The following is an 18,315-nucleotide window of genomic DNA, read 5'->3' on the forward strand; positions in this document are numbered from 1 at the left end:
ACCCCATGATGCTTGGGGTGCTGCTGGCCGTGGATCTCACCTTCATGCCCCCTCTTGCTCCCTCTGTGACTACCAGGATGAGCAACAGAAAATCAGATTCCTGAGAGGCATCTGCACGCTGTGCAAATGCAAGGACACGTCGCTCAACTTGGATGCTTTCTGCCGAGAAAACCGGCTGGCAGCGAATGTCCAGGTGGGGAGATAGGCAGTGGGCTGGAAATGGGGGCATGGACTCCCCTGCACCCTTTTGTGGACAAGGCTGGCACGGGGAAAATTGAGCATGGACACGGAAGTGTCTTCTGGTGGCTGCCACGTCCCACCCATCCCATCCCTCTTGGTTCTGTAGGTGCTGATCGATGAGGAGCCCAAGCACACTTTGGGCTCAGAAATAAAGCAGGAAGCCATGAAGAGCTTTGCCAACATGAGGTAGCTGCCCAGACCCACATTTGGCTAGCATGGCCCCAGGGCAGGCTCCTGGCAGCCCTGAAGCTGGCAGGGAGGCTTCCTCCTCCCCATGGAGGTCCACGTCCTCCTTCCCATAGCCTCAAGGCACGGTGTCCAACAGACTTCTCTCTCCCCTTCCAGCACTGTGGAGACAGCACTGGAAGGCCAAACGGAGAGCATCCTGAATTCTTGCTTCAACAGTGTCTTCTTTTTGCCTCCGGAACTGTGCATACCAGAAAAGGAGAAAAGACTCTACCTTGAGGTGTGTGCTGGGTGGGCCACCGGAGCCCCGGGTCCCTTTGGGCTGCTCCCTGGCTCCTTGTGCTGAGACCATAGGAGAGCCAGGCAGGGCAGGAAACCAGCTTTGCTTTTCCACCCTCGTCTCTTCTCTGGGGATAGGGTTAGGATGAGGTGCCCCATGAGGGGCCCTTCTGCAACTCTGTGTCCTCTTGCAGACCATGAGTGCCATGGACAGCATGCTAGAAGCCTTGGTGCAGAACTGCCCCAACAGCAGAATGAGGGAGGAGCTGCACAGCATCTTTCAGGTCTGGCAGTTGCAAAGAGCGGGGTCACTAGGAGGGATGCGATTGTCCCTACTGCAGTGACACAGAGCCTCCTTGCACGTGACGGTCCTGCAAAGGATCCCTGTGCCCCTGCTGCTCTGTTCTTCCTTCCCCGTGGGGAAGATCCCAGAGCTCCTGCTGGAGCGGCAGAAGCTCCCAGGGCAAGTACCAGCAGATTCTCTCTTTGCAGGCTCTGCTCCACTTCTTCAGCTCCCAGCAGATGCATGTCCGTACGAGAGCCCTGCATGGGGTTTTAATGATGATCACGAGTTTTATGGAAAAAGTAAGGAGCCAAGCACCCTCCAGCCAGGCTGTCTCCCATTCTCCATATCCCGGAGCAGCTCAGGGGTGCAGCTGCAGCCAGGGTGCAGCTGGGAGCTCTCAGCCAGGCTCTGCTCCAAACAAGGGCTTTTGCCCCATCTTTGCCCCCACTCTTCCCTCTCCAGGCCCTGCTCTGCCTCCGCTCAACCCTTCCTCTCTTCTCCTTCTCTCACCCAGGACTGGGACAGCGCTGAAAATTACAAGCCACTCATCGAGGTGTACTTCCCAATCCTGGGAAAGCTGCTGGGTCACCTCTGCCTTTTCAATCGTGGCTTCGATAGCACCAGAATTCCAACTTCAGAAGCGCTTCATTGCCTCCACGCATTTGTCCAACAAGAAAGAAGTAAGAGAAGATGGGTTGGGCAGCATCTCTCTGCTCCTATGTCTGCTCGTTTCTCCTATTCTTATGCTTCGTGAAGCCTGACCATGGAGTTTGCAAGTTCCCCAAGCTCCTTTACTCTTCTGAGCAGCTTCACCATTCCTAAGCTCCCTCTTGTTCCCAGCACCCATCACCTTTAGCTGTGTAATCCCTTTCCTTCACTCTCCTCAACCCATAGGGTCCCATCAACCTATGTCTGCTCACCATTGCTCTCCATGCACAGGTCTCCTACACCACGGGTCCCCTCTACTGTGGGTCTCCTCAGAACTCCGTTTTCAGTTTAAAGCACCTTTCACCAATTGCTGAGTTTGATGGCAAAGACATTGTTTCCTTCTGACTCTTCCATGCTCCCTCCCTTTTAGAAACAAGCATGTCAGAGGAGATGGAAAATTACGTGCATCTCTATGAGAAGCAGGAGGATAGAAAGTTCAGAGATGTTGACTTTCCCAGTCCCAGTGATTGCGCCAAGGTAATGTCCCGCCTTGCTGAGGATCTTGTCCATAGCATCAGCAGGAAACGTTTGTGAGCAAGGGGAGTGCAAGGGCAGCAGATCCAGCCCTCCTGGCTGTCCGCAAGGCCTTCTTGCCAAATGCCCATGCCCCCACCTGCAGTCCATCTCCCAGAGCCCTCTCTTGCCATCCTGCGCCACGCAGTGGCAGAAGCTGATGCTGCCAGCTTTCCGACAGGCTCTGCTGCCCAGCATCTCTCTGCAGAGCTGCTCTCCCTGCTCGACCAAGAATGCTCAGTGTGGCATCTCCTCCCTCCCCTGCTTCCACCCACAGGCGTTTGGAGGATACCTCAGGCCTGCTGAGAGGATGGACATCGTCCTCACAGCCCTTGAAGCGATGGCTGACTCCAGCATCTATGACAAGGAGGCGGCCTGCAGTGTGATGGCCGTGGCCATGGAAGACCACGCCTTCTGGATGCCAGATGTAAGCAGCTTTTGGCCACTGCCCCATCCTTGAGCCGTTTCAGGCGCTGCTCTTCCCTCCCCAGCCGAGGCCTCTTGGGCTCCTGAAGCCATTCTTAGCGATGGGAAGTGCAGTGGTTTCAGCGGCACCTGTGGTAATGGTTGTGGTCTGTTCTTGCGTGTGTCCGCTTTAGAAAACCCCAATCATAACCTCCATCCGCAAGAACTTGAGGAGCATCACCACAAAGACAGCGCGGCACTGCCTGGACTCCCTGCTCCTCCTTCTGACCAGCCAGATGCCCACGGAAGAAGTCAGGAGCCTGCTGAAGTTCTCTCCACCAAGTGACAGGTACTGTCCTCAGCGGCCTGGAGGGCTTCTTCCAGGTGCCCCCTGCTCGCCCAGGGCTCTCCAAGCAACGTGGGCCTGCAGGGTTTTAGCTGTGGCTAAGGCAGCTCTGCCTACAATGTATTTGGGCTTGTAGCAGCAGCGCCCTGGACATGTGGGAGGTGATGCTCTGCATGCCGCGGACCTTGGAGAAGGTTTTGAAGGAGGTGACCAAGGGCTCACAGCTGAGCAGGCTGGTAGAAGGAGTCACAGAAGACACCTGTATCCTCTTCTTGGCTGTGAGTCAATGGATAACGCTTTGCTGCCCTTCAGGGCTGCGTGTGCCCCTGCAGGCTCTCACCTGGCTATGTCTATGTTTCAGCTAATGGCAAAGAGTGAAGATAATGAAGACTTCTTTGGTGACCTACGCCACCTCAAGGCTTTTCTGAAGCATCCAAGCGTGCAGATGCACAGCGTGGTGCTCAGAGGGCTTGTCATGCTCTCCGAGACACAGGAGAAGGTGAGTGGGGCGTTGTCAACTGAAGCGGCACTGGGCTTCTTGGGCAGCGACGGGAGGAGGGTGACGGTCACGGTGGGGCCTGCTGGCTTTGAGGAGCTTTGAGGATGGGACGTCAAAGCCCAGTAAAGCCCAGCTTTTATCGTGTCACCATCCAGAGTAGGTTGCCCCTGGCCCCATCCATCCTGGCCTTGAGCACCTCCAGGGGTGGGGTACCTACTTCTCCGGGCAGCCTCACCACCCTCTGAGAAAAGGATTTCCCCATTGGCCTCGCTGAGGCCCCATCAGTGCTCCCACGGCCGCTTCCGCTGCGACTGCCGTGCCAGCTGCCAGGAAGTGAGGAGGAGGCTGGAGCTCAGAGACTGGAGTGTTTTGCCCAGACGGTCGTTCCCCGCATCAGACAAAGGAACTTGCGTTTCCTACAGGCAAGAAAAATGCGGGTCGTGCTGCCAGAGATCATGGCCACCCTGCAGGATGCCAGCACAGACATCAAGATGAAGGCCCTGTTTGTCCTTCAAAACATCATGGGCTGCGTGAAGAGGAAGGAGGCCAGCTCCATCGCTCTGCAGCACGCTGAGGAGCTCCTGCCTCTCTTTGTCGATGTAAGTGAGGTTGCTGTAGGAGGCAGAGCCCTCGCAGGGGCACCCTGCAGTGCCGCTGCCTCTGGCCCAGCTGTGTGGGCAGCACTCGCTTTGGGCCCTCTCCCCTCCTCGCTCCTCCCGGGCTCCTTCCGGGCAGGGGGACAGCTGTGGGCCCTCGGAGAGCCCCGTGCCCAGCATCTGCTCCCCGCCGTTGGCTTCTGGCCCTCCATGCCTCCTCCGCTGCCTGTGCAAGGCCAGGCCAGGCCCGGTCCCCACGCATGGTGCAGGAGGGCTTGCAGGCGCTGCGTGCCACGGAGGCGGTGTGAAGGCGGCCCGGCCTCCTCGTGCTAAAATGCTCTTTCTCCCTCCCAGGAGTCCAGTGCTGTGCGGGTGTCCTCCATCCGTCTCTACAGAGACATGGTGCAGGCCGTGGTCTGGTGTCACCGGCGCAGAATGAAGGGGATGGTGCGCAGGGGCCTGGTCCCACTGCTCCTTCGGATGAGCGATGAGAACCAGGACGTGGCTCAGGTACAGCTTTCCATCCCACCGGGGGCACGGTGACACCGTTTGGGTGCTGTGGGTGCCAGGCTGTGTGGCTGCTGCCCGAGGCCCGCAGGACAGGCCCAGCTCCCTGCTGTTCCTCGCACCGGAGCAGGCGGAGGGGTTCTGCTTCCACAGCCTGGGCTCAGAGCTCTGCTTCCCGCAGCCTGGGTGTCGAAGGCCTGGGATGGAGCCAGCTGGGAGCCCAGCCTTGTGCTAGGGATGGCCATGGAGGGACTGCGGCTCCGTGTCTCTGTGTGGCCATCACACCCTGATGTCCGTGTTCTGTTCCCTTCCCACAGCGTGCTGGGAAAAGGCTCCCGGCCCTGCCAAGAGGAGGGCAACGCCGGGTCTCCTTCCTCGGGCCGTGGTGCCATCTCCCAGCTTCTGCTTCCCCACAGGCCGCCAAGAGAGCCATTGTACAAATAGCCAATCTCCTGCGCTGGAACGACCTCCGGGAGCTGGCTGAGAAACAGGAGACGTGGAGGATCGCGCAGTGTTTGGTAAGGAGAGCCCCAGAGCCCCAGAGCAACAGGCACAGCGCGGGGAGCTGGGGAGCGTCTGCAATCCCCATGTTCTTGTGCTCCCTCCAGCTGCAGCGGGACCAGAGCAGGGCAGAGGAATACCTGCAGCAGAGCCAGGCCTACCTGCAGGACCCTCAGGCGGCCTTGCGACAGGAGGCCGTGAGGTTCATTGGTGAGCCACAGCCCCTTTGTCCCTCCCTTGGCAGTGGTTGGTGGTCCCAGCCACTGCCCTGTGGCCCTAAGAGCCCTGGGGTGGGTCCCAGGGCCCTGGTGCCTTGCTCAGGCCCCCCTCGGCCACTCTCGCTGCTGGGGAGCAGTGCGGCTCTGCTGCTGGGAGCAGGGTCTGACGGCTGCTCTGTGCCTAGGTCTTGCTGCGCGCTACTCAAGGGACCTGAGCGAGGAGAAGCTACAGGACATCATCACGGGTAAGCGAGGGCTGTGGTGTGTGTACTGAAGCTGGGGGCAGAGACCCCCATGTCTCGCTCTCCTCCAAGGAAATTTGTGGGGCAGAGGGACGATACAGAACCACAGAGTCCTAGAAAGGTTGACTTTCAAGCGACCTTAAGGATCTCAGAACCAGGGAATCCTAGAGAGATGGGATTGGAAGGGACCTGAAAGATCATGCAGCCATGAGATCCTGGGATAATTCAGTGGAAAGGGAGCTCAAAGATCCTACAACCATGAAATCCCAGAGCGGTAGAAGGGTTAGGTTGGAAAGAACGTTAAAGACCATCCTGTTCCAACCCCCTACTGTGTCGTGGATGCCCCGAACTGGATCAGGCTGCTTAGGCTAAATCCAACCTGGCCTTGACCACCTCAAGAGATGGAACCCACGTGCTTTCTGGGCTGCCTGTGCCAGGGCCTCCCTGCCCTCTGAGGAAAGAACTTCCTCCTGAGTCAGAGTCAGAGGAAAGGGCAGCAAGGCTGATGTTGTGGTGGGAGCCCAAGCTCGATGAAGAGGGAGATGATATCGTGTCATTGTCCCTGATGTCTGCTGGAAGTAGAGTGCCTGGAGAGGAAAGTCTTGGGGAGATTCCTGCGGTGTGTGGAGACCCTCCTTTGCAGGATGTGAGAGTCAAGGAGGGAATGCGTCCACCTGCAAACAGGGAAGGAAGGACATGTGGGTTAAGTGATGCTGATGATCTCAAAGGTCTTTTCCAATTGAGATGATTTGGTGATTCTAATGCATTTGGCTCTTTCCTGATCGGCCGCTCTGTTTGTCCTGCCCAGCCTGGGACAGAGACGTGTGGCATTGGCACGGTCTGCGGAGTTTGCCTGCGATCTCTGCAGCTTGCCTCATCCCTGCTCTGTTTCTTCCTGTTGCAGCCCTCATGCCTTTGGCCAGTGACGCCGAGAGCTCGGTCCAAAGCTTGGCAGTGCAGACCACACTGATCCTCAGAGCAACCATGAGGACAGCAGCATCACGACGGGGCCTGCGAGCGCTGTGCTGTCTGTTCCGCTGAGCTGCAGCACTCCTGTGACAGCTCTGTCCCTCGCAGGAGCACAGCAAACCCAGTGCCCTGCTGCCCTTCACACTGGGACGTCCCTGCCTGTGCTCAGCAGGCGCCGCCATTCCTGGCCTCTGCTCCTGGCGGCTGTACAGCGCATCCCTCTGCACCCCCGAGGCCACGGCTGTCCAAGCTGTTGGCTTGGCTGAGCAGCACTGAGTGAAGAGGAATTGTCTCAGGCCACATCAATGCACATATATATGAACAGTGTATTATGTACTATGTAATAATGTAATGAGTGTAATGTGTGTAACATTATGTATATATGTATATATATAAGATAGGGAAGTAACAAACCTTTTTTTTTGTATATCCATGTATATATCTTTTTGTATATAATAAAATATTTTTAAATATTTAAAAACAGTCCCTTCAAAAAGATTTGACCTTTTTTCCTTGAAACTAATGCAGCAATGTCTGTTTCGGTGGAAATGGCTGCAATTGTAAGTGAGTTGTCGTGGTGCTCATCAGAGATTTTGGATCCAGTTTTACACATGGATTCTCCAAGGGGAAATCATGAGCCAACCTGCTAGCTTTCTCTAAAGTCATCACTGGCTGTGTAGTTGGGCGGAGAGCAGTGGATGTTGCACGGGCGGATGGAGGGGAATCGCCCTGGGTCACTGTGGCCAGAAGAGACTCCAGCAGGGGCAGTTCCCGTGGGGGGAGGAAGCAGGGGCAGATGGTCCTGCTGTGCAGATGTACAGGCAGGCATAAAGATACCTCACGTGTCATGGCTCTTCTGCCTCCACATTGTTTGGGTCCTGGCAGTTTTGTCTTTAGGCAGGGACTCAGTCAAGGCTGTACACCCAGAGCAGGATTTTCCAGGTGGCGACTGGTCACCAGTGCTGCCCCCCAGGGCTCAGTACTGGGGCCACTGCTATTGAACACCTTTATCAGTGATCTTGATGAGGGGACTGAGCGCACCCTCAGTACGGTCACAGACCACACCAAGTTGGGAGGGAGCGCTGATCTGCCAGAGGGGAGAAAGGCGCTGCAGAGGGACCTGGAGAGAGTGCATCGATGGGCCAAGGCAAACTGTGTGAGTTGCCATAGGGCCAAGTGTCGGGTCCTGCATTTTGGCCACAACAGCCCCAGGCAACCCTACAGGCTTGGGAAGGAGTGGCTGGAGAGCAGCCTGACGGAAAGGGACCTTGGTGGACTGATGGACAGTCGGCTGAATATGAGCCAGCAGTGTGCCCAGGTGGCCAGGGAGGCCAATGGCACCCTGGCTTGGCTCAGGAATGGTGTGGTGAGCAGGACCAGGGAAGCCATCCTGCCCCTGTACTGGGCACTGGTGAGGCCTCACCTCGAGTGCTGGGTTCAGTTTTGGGCAGCTCAGTACAGAAGGGACATGGAGGTGCTGCAGCAGGTCCAAAGAAGGGCAGCAAGGCTGGGGGAGGGCTTGGAGAATATGGCCTACGAGGAGAGACTGAAGGAGCTGGGGCTGTTCAGCCTGGGGAAAGGGAGGCTGAGGGGAGACCTTATGGCTCTCCTCAGTTACCTGAAAGGTGATTGCAGTGAGAGCCGGGCTGCTCTCTTCTCACTGGTGACAGGACAAGGGGAAATGGCCTCAGGTTGTGCCAGGGGAGGTTTAGGTTGGATACCAGGAAGAACTGCCTTCCAGGAAGCGTTGTTAAGCGCTGGAATGGGCTCCCCAGGGAGGTGTGGGTGAGTCACCATCCCTGCATGTGTTTAAGAACCGTCTGGATGTGGTGCTCAGGGACATGATTTAGTGGAGGGCTGTTAGGGTAGTCTGGTTAGGTTGCGGTTGGATTTGATGATCTTGAAGGTCTTTTCCAACCTGAGCAATTCTATGATTCTATGATTCTATCGGCAAGGGAGAAATGGTGCACCGGCCAGTGAAATCCGTTCCGTTATGTACCCTAAACCCAACGCAGGTGATGCCTCCCCTGGCACTCACTGCTTGAGCGCCTCAGGCTCACAATCTTCCCAACACTGTTGCTGTGATACATCTCCACCTAAGGACCGCTACCAAACTGCTGTCTTTAGGTATGCTTTGTACTTTGAAATATCTGCAGCATTTTGAAGTTAGCACATCCGTTCTGCTTTGTGTTTGGATAGGAGAGCGATATTCCAAAGTGAGCACATGTGTCCTGTCCTGTGCTTGGCTCTCCCCATCCTTTGCCTGACTGTCCCCATGCCGTCCTATGCTGGGCTCTCCCATCCTGCGTATTTTCCTTATCCTGTGCTGTGTCAGTCCTACCCGAGTCAGTGCAGCCCATTCTCAACTTCACTCTATCCATCAGCTTTCTTCACGAATCAATAACATTCATGAGCGTTTTGTAAGTTCAGTAAGGGGCTCCACTGCATACCAAAAAAATATACTGGAAACAACAGGTTCACAGGAAGGTTCTAAGTTCAGGAATATGCTACATACAAAAAATACTGGAAACCTGCACTGCAGAAACACAATCTGCCTCTGTTGTGGTTTTGTGATTTTCTGTTGTCACTATTCCACACCAACACACCGTGTGGAGCAGCGGGACTTAACGAGCGAATGTCGTGGTTCCGTTTACTGCCTTTTATGGGCACTTCGAGTATCCCGATGGCGGGGCGGCATCCCCGGAGGAGCAGGCGGGCAGAGGCGGTGGGGCGGAGCTCCGGTCGGGACCCGAGCGCCTGTCTCTGTCGCTCGGCTCAGCCGCCTCGGCTCCCGCGGAGCAAAGCACGTGCTTTCCCTCGCACTGTCGTGGTTTGCCTGGCATTTGGGATGCTCTTGTCTCTCTCGTTCTGTTTGACTCGGTTAATTCAGTGAATTCCCGTTCCTCCTCGATCGCCGCCGTTGCGTTTTCTCTTGGTTCAAACTATCTGCCAGCTCTCTGCCCTTCCCCCTCTCCCGGAGCGCACGCGGCCCGGGGCCGGCCGGCTCGCGGAAGCCGTCTGGAGCCCTTCCTTTTTTCTTTTTCCCGGGGCTGTGCCCCCCCGTCACGGACTTCTATCTAGGGATAACCCCGTGACAGCCTCACACACAGTGAGGGTGGTGAGGCACGGGAAAAGGTTGCGTGGAGATGCGGTTGACGCCCCATCCCTGGAGACTTTAAAGGCAGGGCTGGAGCGGGCCCGGGCATCCTGATGGAGCTGTGGTGTCCCTGTTCATTGGGGGGGAGTTGGACTAGATGGCCTTCAGAGGTCCCTTCCAACTCTAAGGATTCTGTGATTGTATGATTCTGTGCCCTGGGGTGTGAACGGATGCAGTGTTTGGTGCGATCCGTTCTTTGTGCCACACGCGAGCATAACCAGATGTGTTTGGTCTGCGCCCCTACAAGCTCTGAGAGTACAGAGGCAGTTCTAAAGGCCGCCCACTGAGTGTCATCAGTGACATCACAAAGGGTCAGGGCAGCATAGGTGATCGCAAGGGGAAAGCGGAACAGTTGCAGGAGCGACAGCGACAGGGCAGGAGCACAGGGACCTTCAAGGCATTCCTGAGCACAGCCCACTTCTCGCCATGCCACTCCCGCATGCGCGCAAGAGCCGGCGAATCTGCCTCTCCTTTTCCCCTCCCTTTGCCAGCTCTGCTTCTCAGTCTGGTGAGACTGGTGGCGAGGTGGTGGAGGTGAGACCTCCCCGCAGGCCAAAGTTGGCTTGGCAGGCGTGGACTCCAGAAGAGGAGGAGGAGGAGGAGATGGAAAAGAAGGAGATCATAAATCCACGTGAGTAATGGGTGGGAAGCACTGGGGACAGCGGTCATGCTTTACTGAAAGCTGGCACCCACTTCTCCTGGCACCTCCTTTCCTGAAACTCCCTTTCCCAGCATGGAGTCCAGCTCCAGCTAAAGGGATAGTGGAACCACGGGATCCAGGGATGGTTGGGAGTGGAGGACCTCAAAGCCCTCACGGGCCCAGCCCCTGTTGTGGGCTGGTTGCCACCCACTGGATCAGGCTGCCCGCAGCCGCATCCAGCCTGGCCTCGAGCACCTCCAAGGATGGGGCAGCTGCAGCTTCTCTGGCCAGCCAGCGCCAGTGCTAACCTCTCCCAGACCGTTGGGATGGGTGCCAAGAGGCTGCTGGGCTGGCAGGATGTCAGGGAAGCAGGCAGGATGGATGGCTCCATGCCATGCGCTGGGGCCGCTCTTTCCCTCACTCCTTGCCTTCAGCCCCTCTCTATGGTGCTCATTCTTCTCCTCCTTGCTTAGGTTTTGAGATATTGGAGCACTGGAGACGAGCAGCCATTGCATGCATCTGCGAGTTTCTGAGGAGAAAGGACAAGGCAAGAGCAGCTGTTTCCACTCACTGTGGAAACAGCCCCGGTTCTTCTGCAGGCCGCTACCCTGCAGGCATAGCACCGCACCCCATGATGCTTGGGGTGCTGCTGGCCGTGGATCTCACCTTCATGCCCCCTCTTGCTCCCTCTGTGACTACCAGGATGAGCAACAGAAAATCAGATTCCTGAGAGGCATCTGCACGCTGTGCAAATGCAAGGACACGTCGCTCAACTTGGATGCTTTCTGCCGAGAAAACCGGCTGGCAGCGAATGTCCAGGTGGGGAGATAGGCAGTGGGCTGGAAATGGGGGCATGGACTCCCCTGCACCCTTTTGTGGACAAGGCTGGCACGGGGAAAATTGAGCATGGACACGGAAGTGTCTTCTGGTGGCTGCCACGTCCCACCCATCCCATCCCTCTTGGTTCTGTAGGTGCTGATCGATGAGGAGCCCAAGCACACTTTGGGCTCAGAAATAAAGCAGGAAGCCATGAAGAGCTTTGCCAACATGAGGTAGCTGCCCAGACCCACATTTGGCTAGCATGGCCCCAGGGCAGGCTCCTGGCAGCCCTGAAGCTGGCAGGGAGGCTTCCTCCTCCCCATGGAGGTCCACGTCCTCCTTCCCATAGCCTCAAGGCACGGCGTCCAACAGACTTCTCTCTCCCCTTCCAGCACTGTGGAGACAGCACTGGAAGGCCAAACGGAGAGCATCCTGAATTCTTGCTTCAACAGTGTCTTCTTTTTGCCTCCGGAACTGTGCATACCAGAAAAGGAGAAAAGACTCTACCTTGAGGTGTGTGCTGGGTGGGCCACCGGAGCCCCGGGTCCCTTTGGGCTGCTCCCTGGCTCCTTGTGCTGAGACCATAGGAGAGCCAGGCAGGGCAGGAAACCAGCTTTGCTTTTCCACCCTCGTCTCTTCTCTGGGGATAGGGTTAGGATGAGGTGCCCCATGAGGGGCCCTTCTGCAACTCTGTGTCCTCTTGCAGACCATGAGTGCCATGGACAGCATGCTAGAAGCCTTGGTGCAGAACTGCCCCAACAGCAGAATGAGGGAGGAGCTGCACAGCATCTTTCAGGTCTGGCAGTTGCAAAGAGCGGGGTCACTAGGAGGGATGCGATTGTCCCTACTGCAGTGACACAGAGCCTCCTTGCACGTGACGGTCCTGCAAAGGATCCCTGTGCCCCTGCTGCTCTGTTCTTCCTTCCCCGTGGGGAAGATCCCAGAGCTCCTGCTGGAGCGGCAGAAGCTCCCAGGGCAAGTACCAGCAGATTCTCTCTTTGCAGGCTCTGCTCCACTTCTTCAGCTCCCAGCAGATGCATGTCCGTACGAGAGCCCTGCATGGGGTTTTAATGATGATCACGAGTTTTATGGAAAAAGTAAGGAGCCAAGCACCCTCCAGCCAGGCTGTCTCCCATTCTCCATATCCCGGAGCAGCTCAGGGGTGCAGCTGCAGCCAGGGTGCAGCTGGGAGCTCTCAGCCAGGCTCTGCTCCAAACAAGGGTTTTTGCCCCATCTTTGCCCCCACTCTTCCCTCTCCAGGCCCTGCTCTGCCTCCGCTCAACCCTTCCTCTCTTCTCCTTCTCTCACCCAGGACTGGGACAGCGCTGAAAATTACAAGCCACTCATCGAGGTGTACTTCCCAATCCTGGGAAAGCTGCTGGGTCACCTCTGCCTTTTCAATCGTGGCTTCGATAGCACCAGAATTCCAACTTCAGAAGCGCTTCATTGCCTCCACGCATTTGTCCAACAAGAAAGAAGTAAGAGAAGATGGGTTGGGCAGCATCTCTCTGCTCCTATGTCTGCTCGTTTCTCCTATTCTTATGCTTCGTGAAGCCTGACCATGGAGTTTGCAAGTTCCCCAAGCTCCTTTACTCTTCTGAGCAGCTTCACCATTCCTAAGCTCCCTCTTGTTCCCAGCACCCATCACCTTTAGCTGTGTAATCCCTTTCCTTCACTCTCCTCAACCCATAGGGTCCCATCAACCTATGTCTGCTCACCATTGCTCTCCATGCACAGGTCTCCTACACCACGGGTCCCCTCTACTGTGGGTCTCCTCAGAACTCCGTTTTCAGTTTAAAGCACCTTTCACCAATTGCTGAGTTTGATGGCAAAGACATTGTTTCCTTCTGACTCTTCCATGCTCCCTCCCTTTTAGAAACAAGCATGTCAGAGGAGATGGAAAATTACGTGCATCTCTATGAGAAGCAGGAGGATAGAAAGTTCAGAGATGTTGACTTTCCCAGTCCCAGTGATTGCGCCAAGGTAATGTCCCGCCTTGCTGAGGATCTTGTCCATAGCATCAGCAGGAAACGTTTGTGAGCAAGGGGAGTGCAAGGGCAGCAGATCCAGCCCTCCTGGCTGTCCGCAAGGCCTTCTTGCCAAATGCCCATGCCCCCACCTGCAGTCCATCTCCCAGAGCCCTCTCTTGCCATCCTGCGCCACGCAGTGGCAGAAGCTGATGCTGCCAGCTTTCCGACAGGCTCTGCTGCCCAGCATCTCTCTGCAGAGCTGCTCTCCCTGCTCGACCAAGAATGCTCAGTGTGGCATCTCTTCCCTCCCCTGCTTCCACCCACAGGCGTTTGGAGGATACCTCAGGCCTGCTGAGAGGATGGACATCGTCCTCACAGCCCTTGAAGCGATGGCTGACTCCAGCATCTATGACAAGGAGGCGGCCTGCAGTGTGATGGCCGTGGCCATGGAAGACCACGCCTTCTGGATGCCAGATGTAAGCAGCTTTTGGCCACTGCCCCATCCTTGAGCCGTTTCAGGCGCTGCTCTTCCCTCCCCAGCCGAGGCCTCTTGGGCTCCTGAAGCCATTCTTAGCGATGGGAAGTGCAGTGGTTTCAGCGGCACCTGTGGTAATGGTTGTGGTCTGTTCTTGCGTGTGTCCGCTTTAGAAAACCCCAATCATAACCTCCATCCGCAAGAACTTGAGGAGCATCACCACAAAGACAGCGCGGCACTGCCTGGACTCCCTGCTCCTCCTTCTGACCAGCCAGATGCCCACGGAAGAAGTCAGGAGCCTGCTGAAGTTCTCTCCACCAAGTGACAGGTACTGTCCTCAGCGGCCTGGAGGGCTTCTTCCAGGTGCCCCCTGCTCGCCCAGGGCTCTCCAAGCAACGTGGGCCTGCAGGGTTTTAGCTGTGGCTAAGGCAGCTCTGCCTACAATGTATTTGGGCTTGTAGCAGCAGCGCCCTGGACATGTGGGAGGTGATGCTCTGCATGCCGCGGACCTTGGAGAAGGTTTTGAAGGAGGTGACCAAGGGCTCACAGCTGAGCAGGCTGGTAGAAGGAGTCACAGAAGACACCTGTATCCTCTTCTTGGCTGTGAGTCAATGGATAACGCTTTGCTGCCCTTCAGGGCTGCGTGTGCCCCTGCAGGCTCTCACCTGGCTATGTCTATGTTTCAGCTAATGGCAAAGAGTGAAGACAATGAAGACTTTTTTGGTGACTTACGCCACCTCAAGGCTTTTCTGAAGCATCCAAGCGTGGAGATGCACAGCGTGGTGCTCAGAGGGCTTGTCATGCTCTCCGAGACACAGGAGAAGGTGAGTGGGGCGTTGTCAACTGAAGCGGCACTGGGCTTCTTGGGCAGCGACGGGAGGAGGGTGGCGGTCACGGTGGGGCCTGCTGGCTTTGAGGAGCTTTGAGGATGGGACGTCAAAGCCCAGTAAAGCCCAGCTTTTATCGTGTCACCATCCAGAGTAGGTTGCCCCTGGCCCCATCCATCCTGGCCTTGAGCACCTCCAGGGGTGGGGTACCTACTTCTCCGGGCAGCCTCACCACCCTCTGAGAAAAGGATTTCCCCATTGGCCTCGCTGAGGCCCCATCAGTGCTCCCACGGCCGCTTCCGCTGCGACTGCCGTGCCAGCTGCCAGGAAGTGAGGAGGAGGCTGGAGCTCAGAGACTGGAGTGTTTTGCCCAGGCGGTCGTTCCCCGCATCAGACAAAGGAACTTGCGTTTCCTACAGGCAAGAAAAATGCGGGTCGTGCTGCCAGAGATCATGGCCACCCTGCAGGATGCCAGCACAGACATCAAGATGAAGGCCCTGTTTGTCCTTCAAAACATCATGGGCTGCGTGAAGAGGAAGGAGGCCAGCTCCATCGCTCTGCAGCACGCTGAGGAGCTCCTGCCTCTCTTTGTCGATGTAAGTGAGGTTGCTGTAGGAGGCAGAGCCCTCGCAGGGGCACCCTGCAGTGCCGCTGCCTCTGGCCCAGCTGTGTGGGCAGCACTCGCTTTGGGCCCTCTCCCCTCCTCGCTCCTCCCGGGCTCCTTCCGGGCAGGGGGACAGCTGTGGGCCCTCAGAGAGCCCCGTGCCCAGCATCTGCTCCCCGCCGTTGGCTTCTGGCCCTCCATGCCTCCTCCGCTGCCTGTGCAAGGCCAGGCCAGGCCTGGTCCCCACGCATGGTGCAGGAGGGCTTGCAGGCGCTGCGTGCCACGGAGGCGGTGTGAAGGCGGCCCGGCCTCCTCGTGCTAAAATGCTCTTTCTCCCTCCCAGGAGTCCAGTGCTGTGCGGGTGTCCTCCATCCGTCTCTACAGAGACATGGTGCAGGCCGTGGTCTGGTGTCACCGGCGCAGAATGAAGGGGATGGTGCGCAGGGGCCTGGTCCCACTGCTCCTTCGGATGAGCGATGAGAACCAGGACGTGGCTCAGGTACAGCTTTCCATCCCACCGGGGGCACGGTGACACCGTTTGGGTGCTGTGGGTGCCAGGCTGTGTGGCTGCTGCCCGAGGCCCGCAGGACAGGCCCAGCTCCCTGCTGTTCCTCGCACCGGAGCAGGCGGAGGGGTTCTGCTTCCACAGCCTGGGCTCAGAGCTCTGCTTCCCGCAGCCTGGGTGTCGAAGGCCTGGGATGGAGCCAGCTGGGAGCCCAGCCTTGTGCTAGGGATGGCCATGGAGGGACTGCGGCTCCGTGTCTCTGTGTGGCCATCACACCCTGATGTCCGTGTTCTGTTCCCTTCCCACAGCGTGCTGGGAAAAGGCTCCCGGCCCTGCCAAGAGGAGGGCAACGCCGGGTCTCCTTCCTCGGGCCGTGGTGCCATCTCCCAGCTTCTGCTTCTCCACAGGCCGCCAAGAGAGCCATTGTACAAATAGCCAATCTCCTGCGCTGGAACGACCTCCGGGAGCTGGCTGAGAAACAGGAGACGTGGAGGATCGCGCAGTGTTTGGTAAGGAGAGCCCCAGAGCCCCAGAGCAACAGGCACAGCGCGGGGAGCTGGGGAGCGTCTGCAATCCCCATGTTCTTGTGCTCCCTCCAGCTGCAGCGGGACCAGAGCAGGGCAGAGGAATACCTGCAGCAGAGCCAGGCCTACCTGCAGGACCCTCAGGCGGCCTTGCGACAGGAGGCCGTGAGGTTCATTGGTGAGCCACAGCCCCTTTGTCCCTCCCTTGGCAGTGGTTGGTGGTCCCAGCCACTGCCCTGTGGCCCTAAGAGCCCTGGGGTGGGTCCCAGGGCCCTGGTGCCTTGCTCAGGCCCCCCTCGGCCACTCTCGCTGCTGGGGAGCAGTGCGGCTCTGCTGCTGGGAGCAGGGTCTGACGGCTGCTCTGTGCCTAGGTCTTGCTGCGCGCTACTCAAGGGACCTGAGCGAGGAGAAGCTACAGGACATCATCACGGGTAAGCGAGGGCTGTGGTGTGTGTACTGAAGCTGGGGGCAGAGACCCCCATGCCTCGCTCTCCTCCAAGGAAATTTGTGGGGCAGAGGGACGATACAGAACCACAGAGTCCTAGAAAGGTTGACTTTCAAGCGACCTTAAGGATCTCAGAACCAGGGAATCCTAGAGAGATGGGATTGGAAGGGACCTGAAAGATCATGCAGCCATGAGATCCTGGGATAATTCAGTGGAAAGGGAGCTCAAAGATCGTACAACCATGAAATCCCAGAGCGGTAGAAGGGTTAGGTTGGAAAGAACGTTAAAGGCCATCCTGTTCCAACCCCCTACTGTGTCGTGGATGCCCCGAACTGGATCAGGCTGCTTAGGCTAAATCCAACCTGGCCTTGACCACCTCAAGAGATGGAACCCACGTGCTTTCTGGGCTGCCTGTGCCAGGGCCTCCCTGCCCTCTGAGGAAAGAACTTCCTCCTGAGTCAGAGTCAGAGGAAAGGGCAGCAAGGCTGATGTTGTGGTGGGAGCCCAAGCTCGATGAAGAGGGAGATGATATCGTGTCATTGTCCCTGATGTCTGCTGGAAGTAGAGTGCCTGGAGAGGAAAGTCTTGGGGAGATTCCTGCGGTGTGTGGAGACCCTCCTTTGCAGGATGTGAGAGTCAAGGAGGGAATGCGTCCACCTGCAAACAGGGAAGGAAGGACATGTGGGTTAAGTGATGCTGATGATCTCAAAGGTCTTTTCCAATTGAGATGATTTGGTGATTCTAATGCATTTGGCTCTTTCCTGATCGGCCGCTCCGTTTGTCCTGCCCAGCCTGGGACAGAGACGTGTGGCATTGGCACGGTCTGCGGAGTTTGCCTGCGATCTCTGCAGCTTGCCTCATCCCTGCTCTGTTTCTTCCTGTTGCAGCCCTCATGCCTTTGGCCAGTGACGCCGAGAGCTCGGTCCAAAGCTTGGCAGTGCAGACCACACTGATCCTCAGAGCAACCATGAGGACAGCAGCATCACGACGGGGCCTGCGAGCGCTGTGCTGTCTGTTCCGCTGAGCTGCAGCACTCCTGTGACAGCTCTGTCCCTCGCAGGAGCACAGCAAACCCAGTGCCCTGCTGCCCTTCACACTGGGACGTCCCTGCCTGTGCTCAGCAGGCGCCGCCATTCCTGGCCTCTGCTCCTGGCGGCTGTACAGCGCATCCCTCTGCACCCCCGAGGCCACGGCTGTCCAAGCTGTTGGCTTGGCTGAGCAGCACTGAGTGAAGAGGAATTGTCTCAGGCCACATCAATGCACATATATATGAACAGTGTATTATGTACTATGTAATAATGTAATGAGTGTAATGTGTGTAACATTATGTATATATGTATATATATAAGATAGGGAAGTAACAAACCTTTTTTTTTGTATATCATGTATGTATCTTTTTGTATATAATAAAATATTTTTAAATATTTAAAAACAGTCCCTTCAAAAAGATTTGACCTTTTTTCCTTGAAACTAATGCAGCAATGTCTGTTTCGGTGGAAATGGCTGCAATTCTAAGTGAGTTGTCGTGGTGCTCATCAGAGATTTTGGATCCAGTTTTACACATGGATTCTCCAAGGGGAAATCATGAGCCAACCTGCTAGCTTTCTCTAAAGTCATCACTGGCTGTGTAGTTGGGCGGAGAGCAGTGGATGTTGCACGGGCGGATGGAGGGGAATCGCCCTGGGTCACTGTGGCCAGAAGAGACTCCAGCAGGGGCAGTTCCCGTGGGGGGAGGAAGCAGGGGCAGATGGTCCTGCTGTGCAGATGTACAGACAGGCATAAAGATACCTCACGTGTCATGGCTCTTCTGCCTCCACATTGTTTGGGTCCTGGCAGTTTTGTCTTTAGGCAGGG

General features: G+C 56.9%; 2 protein-coding genes across 2 annotated transcripts; both read left to right on the top strand.

The window, feature by feature from the left end:
* Window positions 1-8: 8 nt before the first annotated feature.
* Window positions 9-6,915, top strand: LOC146542473 (maestro heat-like repeat-containing protein family member 7). The gene is made up of 18 exons (XM_085211393.1): window positions 9-17; window positions 77-193; window positions 347-426; window positions 586-706; window positions 900-989; window positions 1,198-1,290; window positions 1,506-1,671; window positions 2,070-2,176; window positions 2,490-2,639; window positions 2,812-2,966; window positions 3,103-3,241; window positions 3,325-3,462; window positions 3,885-4,061; window positions 4,413-4,568; window positions 4,982-5,083; window positions 5,174-5,276; window positions 5,470-5,529; window positions 6,431-6,915. Exons 1-18 carry the CDS (start codon window positions 9-11, stop codon window positions 6,565-6,567), a joined length of 2,100 nt encoding a protein of 699 aa, XP_085067519.1. The 3' UTR covers window positions 6,568-6,915.
* A 3,163-nt stretch (window positions 6,916-10,078) lies between these two features.
* LOC109365342 (maestro heat-like repeat-containing protein family member 7) lies at window positions 10,079-17,810 on the top strand. Its single transcript, XM_085211807.1, has 19 exons — window positions 10,079-10,283; window positions 10,766-10,839; window positions 10,995-11,111; window positions 11,265-11,344; window positions 11,504-11,624; window positions 11,818-11,907; window positions 12,116-12,208; window positions 12,424-12,589; window positions 12,988-13,094; window positions 13,408-13,557; window positions 13,730-13,884; window positions 14,018-14,159; window positions 14,243-14,380; window positions 14,803-14,979; window positions 15,331-15,486; window positions 15,900-16,001; window positions 16,092-16,194; window positions 16,388-16,447; window positions 17,349-17,810. The coding sequence occupies exons 1-19, from the start codon at window positions 10,079-10,081 to the stop codon at window positions 17,483-17,485; spliced, it is 2,373 nt and encodes a 790-aa protein (XP_085067933.1). The 3' UTR covers window positions 17,486-17,810.
* Window positions 17,811-18,315: the final 505 nt, after the last annotated feature.

This window comes from Meleagris gallopavo, chromosome 30 (assembly GCF_905368555.1).
Source record: "Meleagris gallopavo chromosome 30, MGAL_WU_HG_1.1, whole genome shotgun sequence".
NCBI lineage: Eukaryota > Metazoa > Chordata > Aves > Galliformes > Phasianidae > Meleagris > Meleagris gallopavo.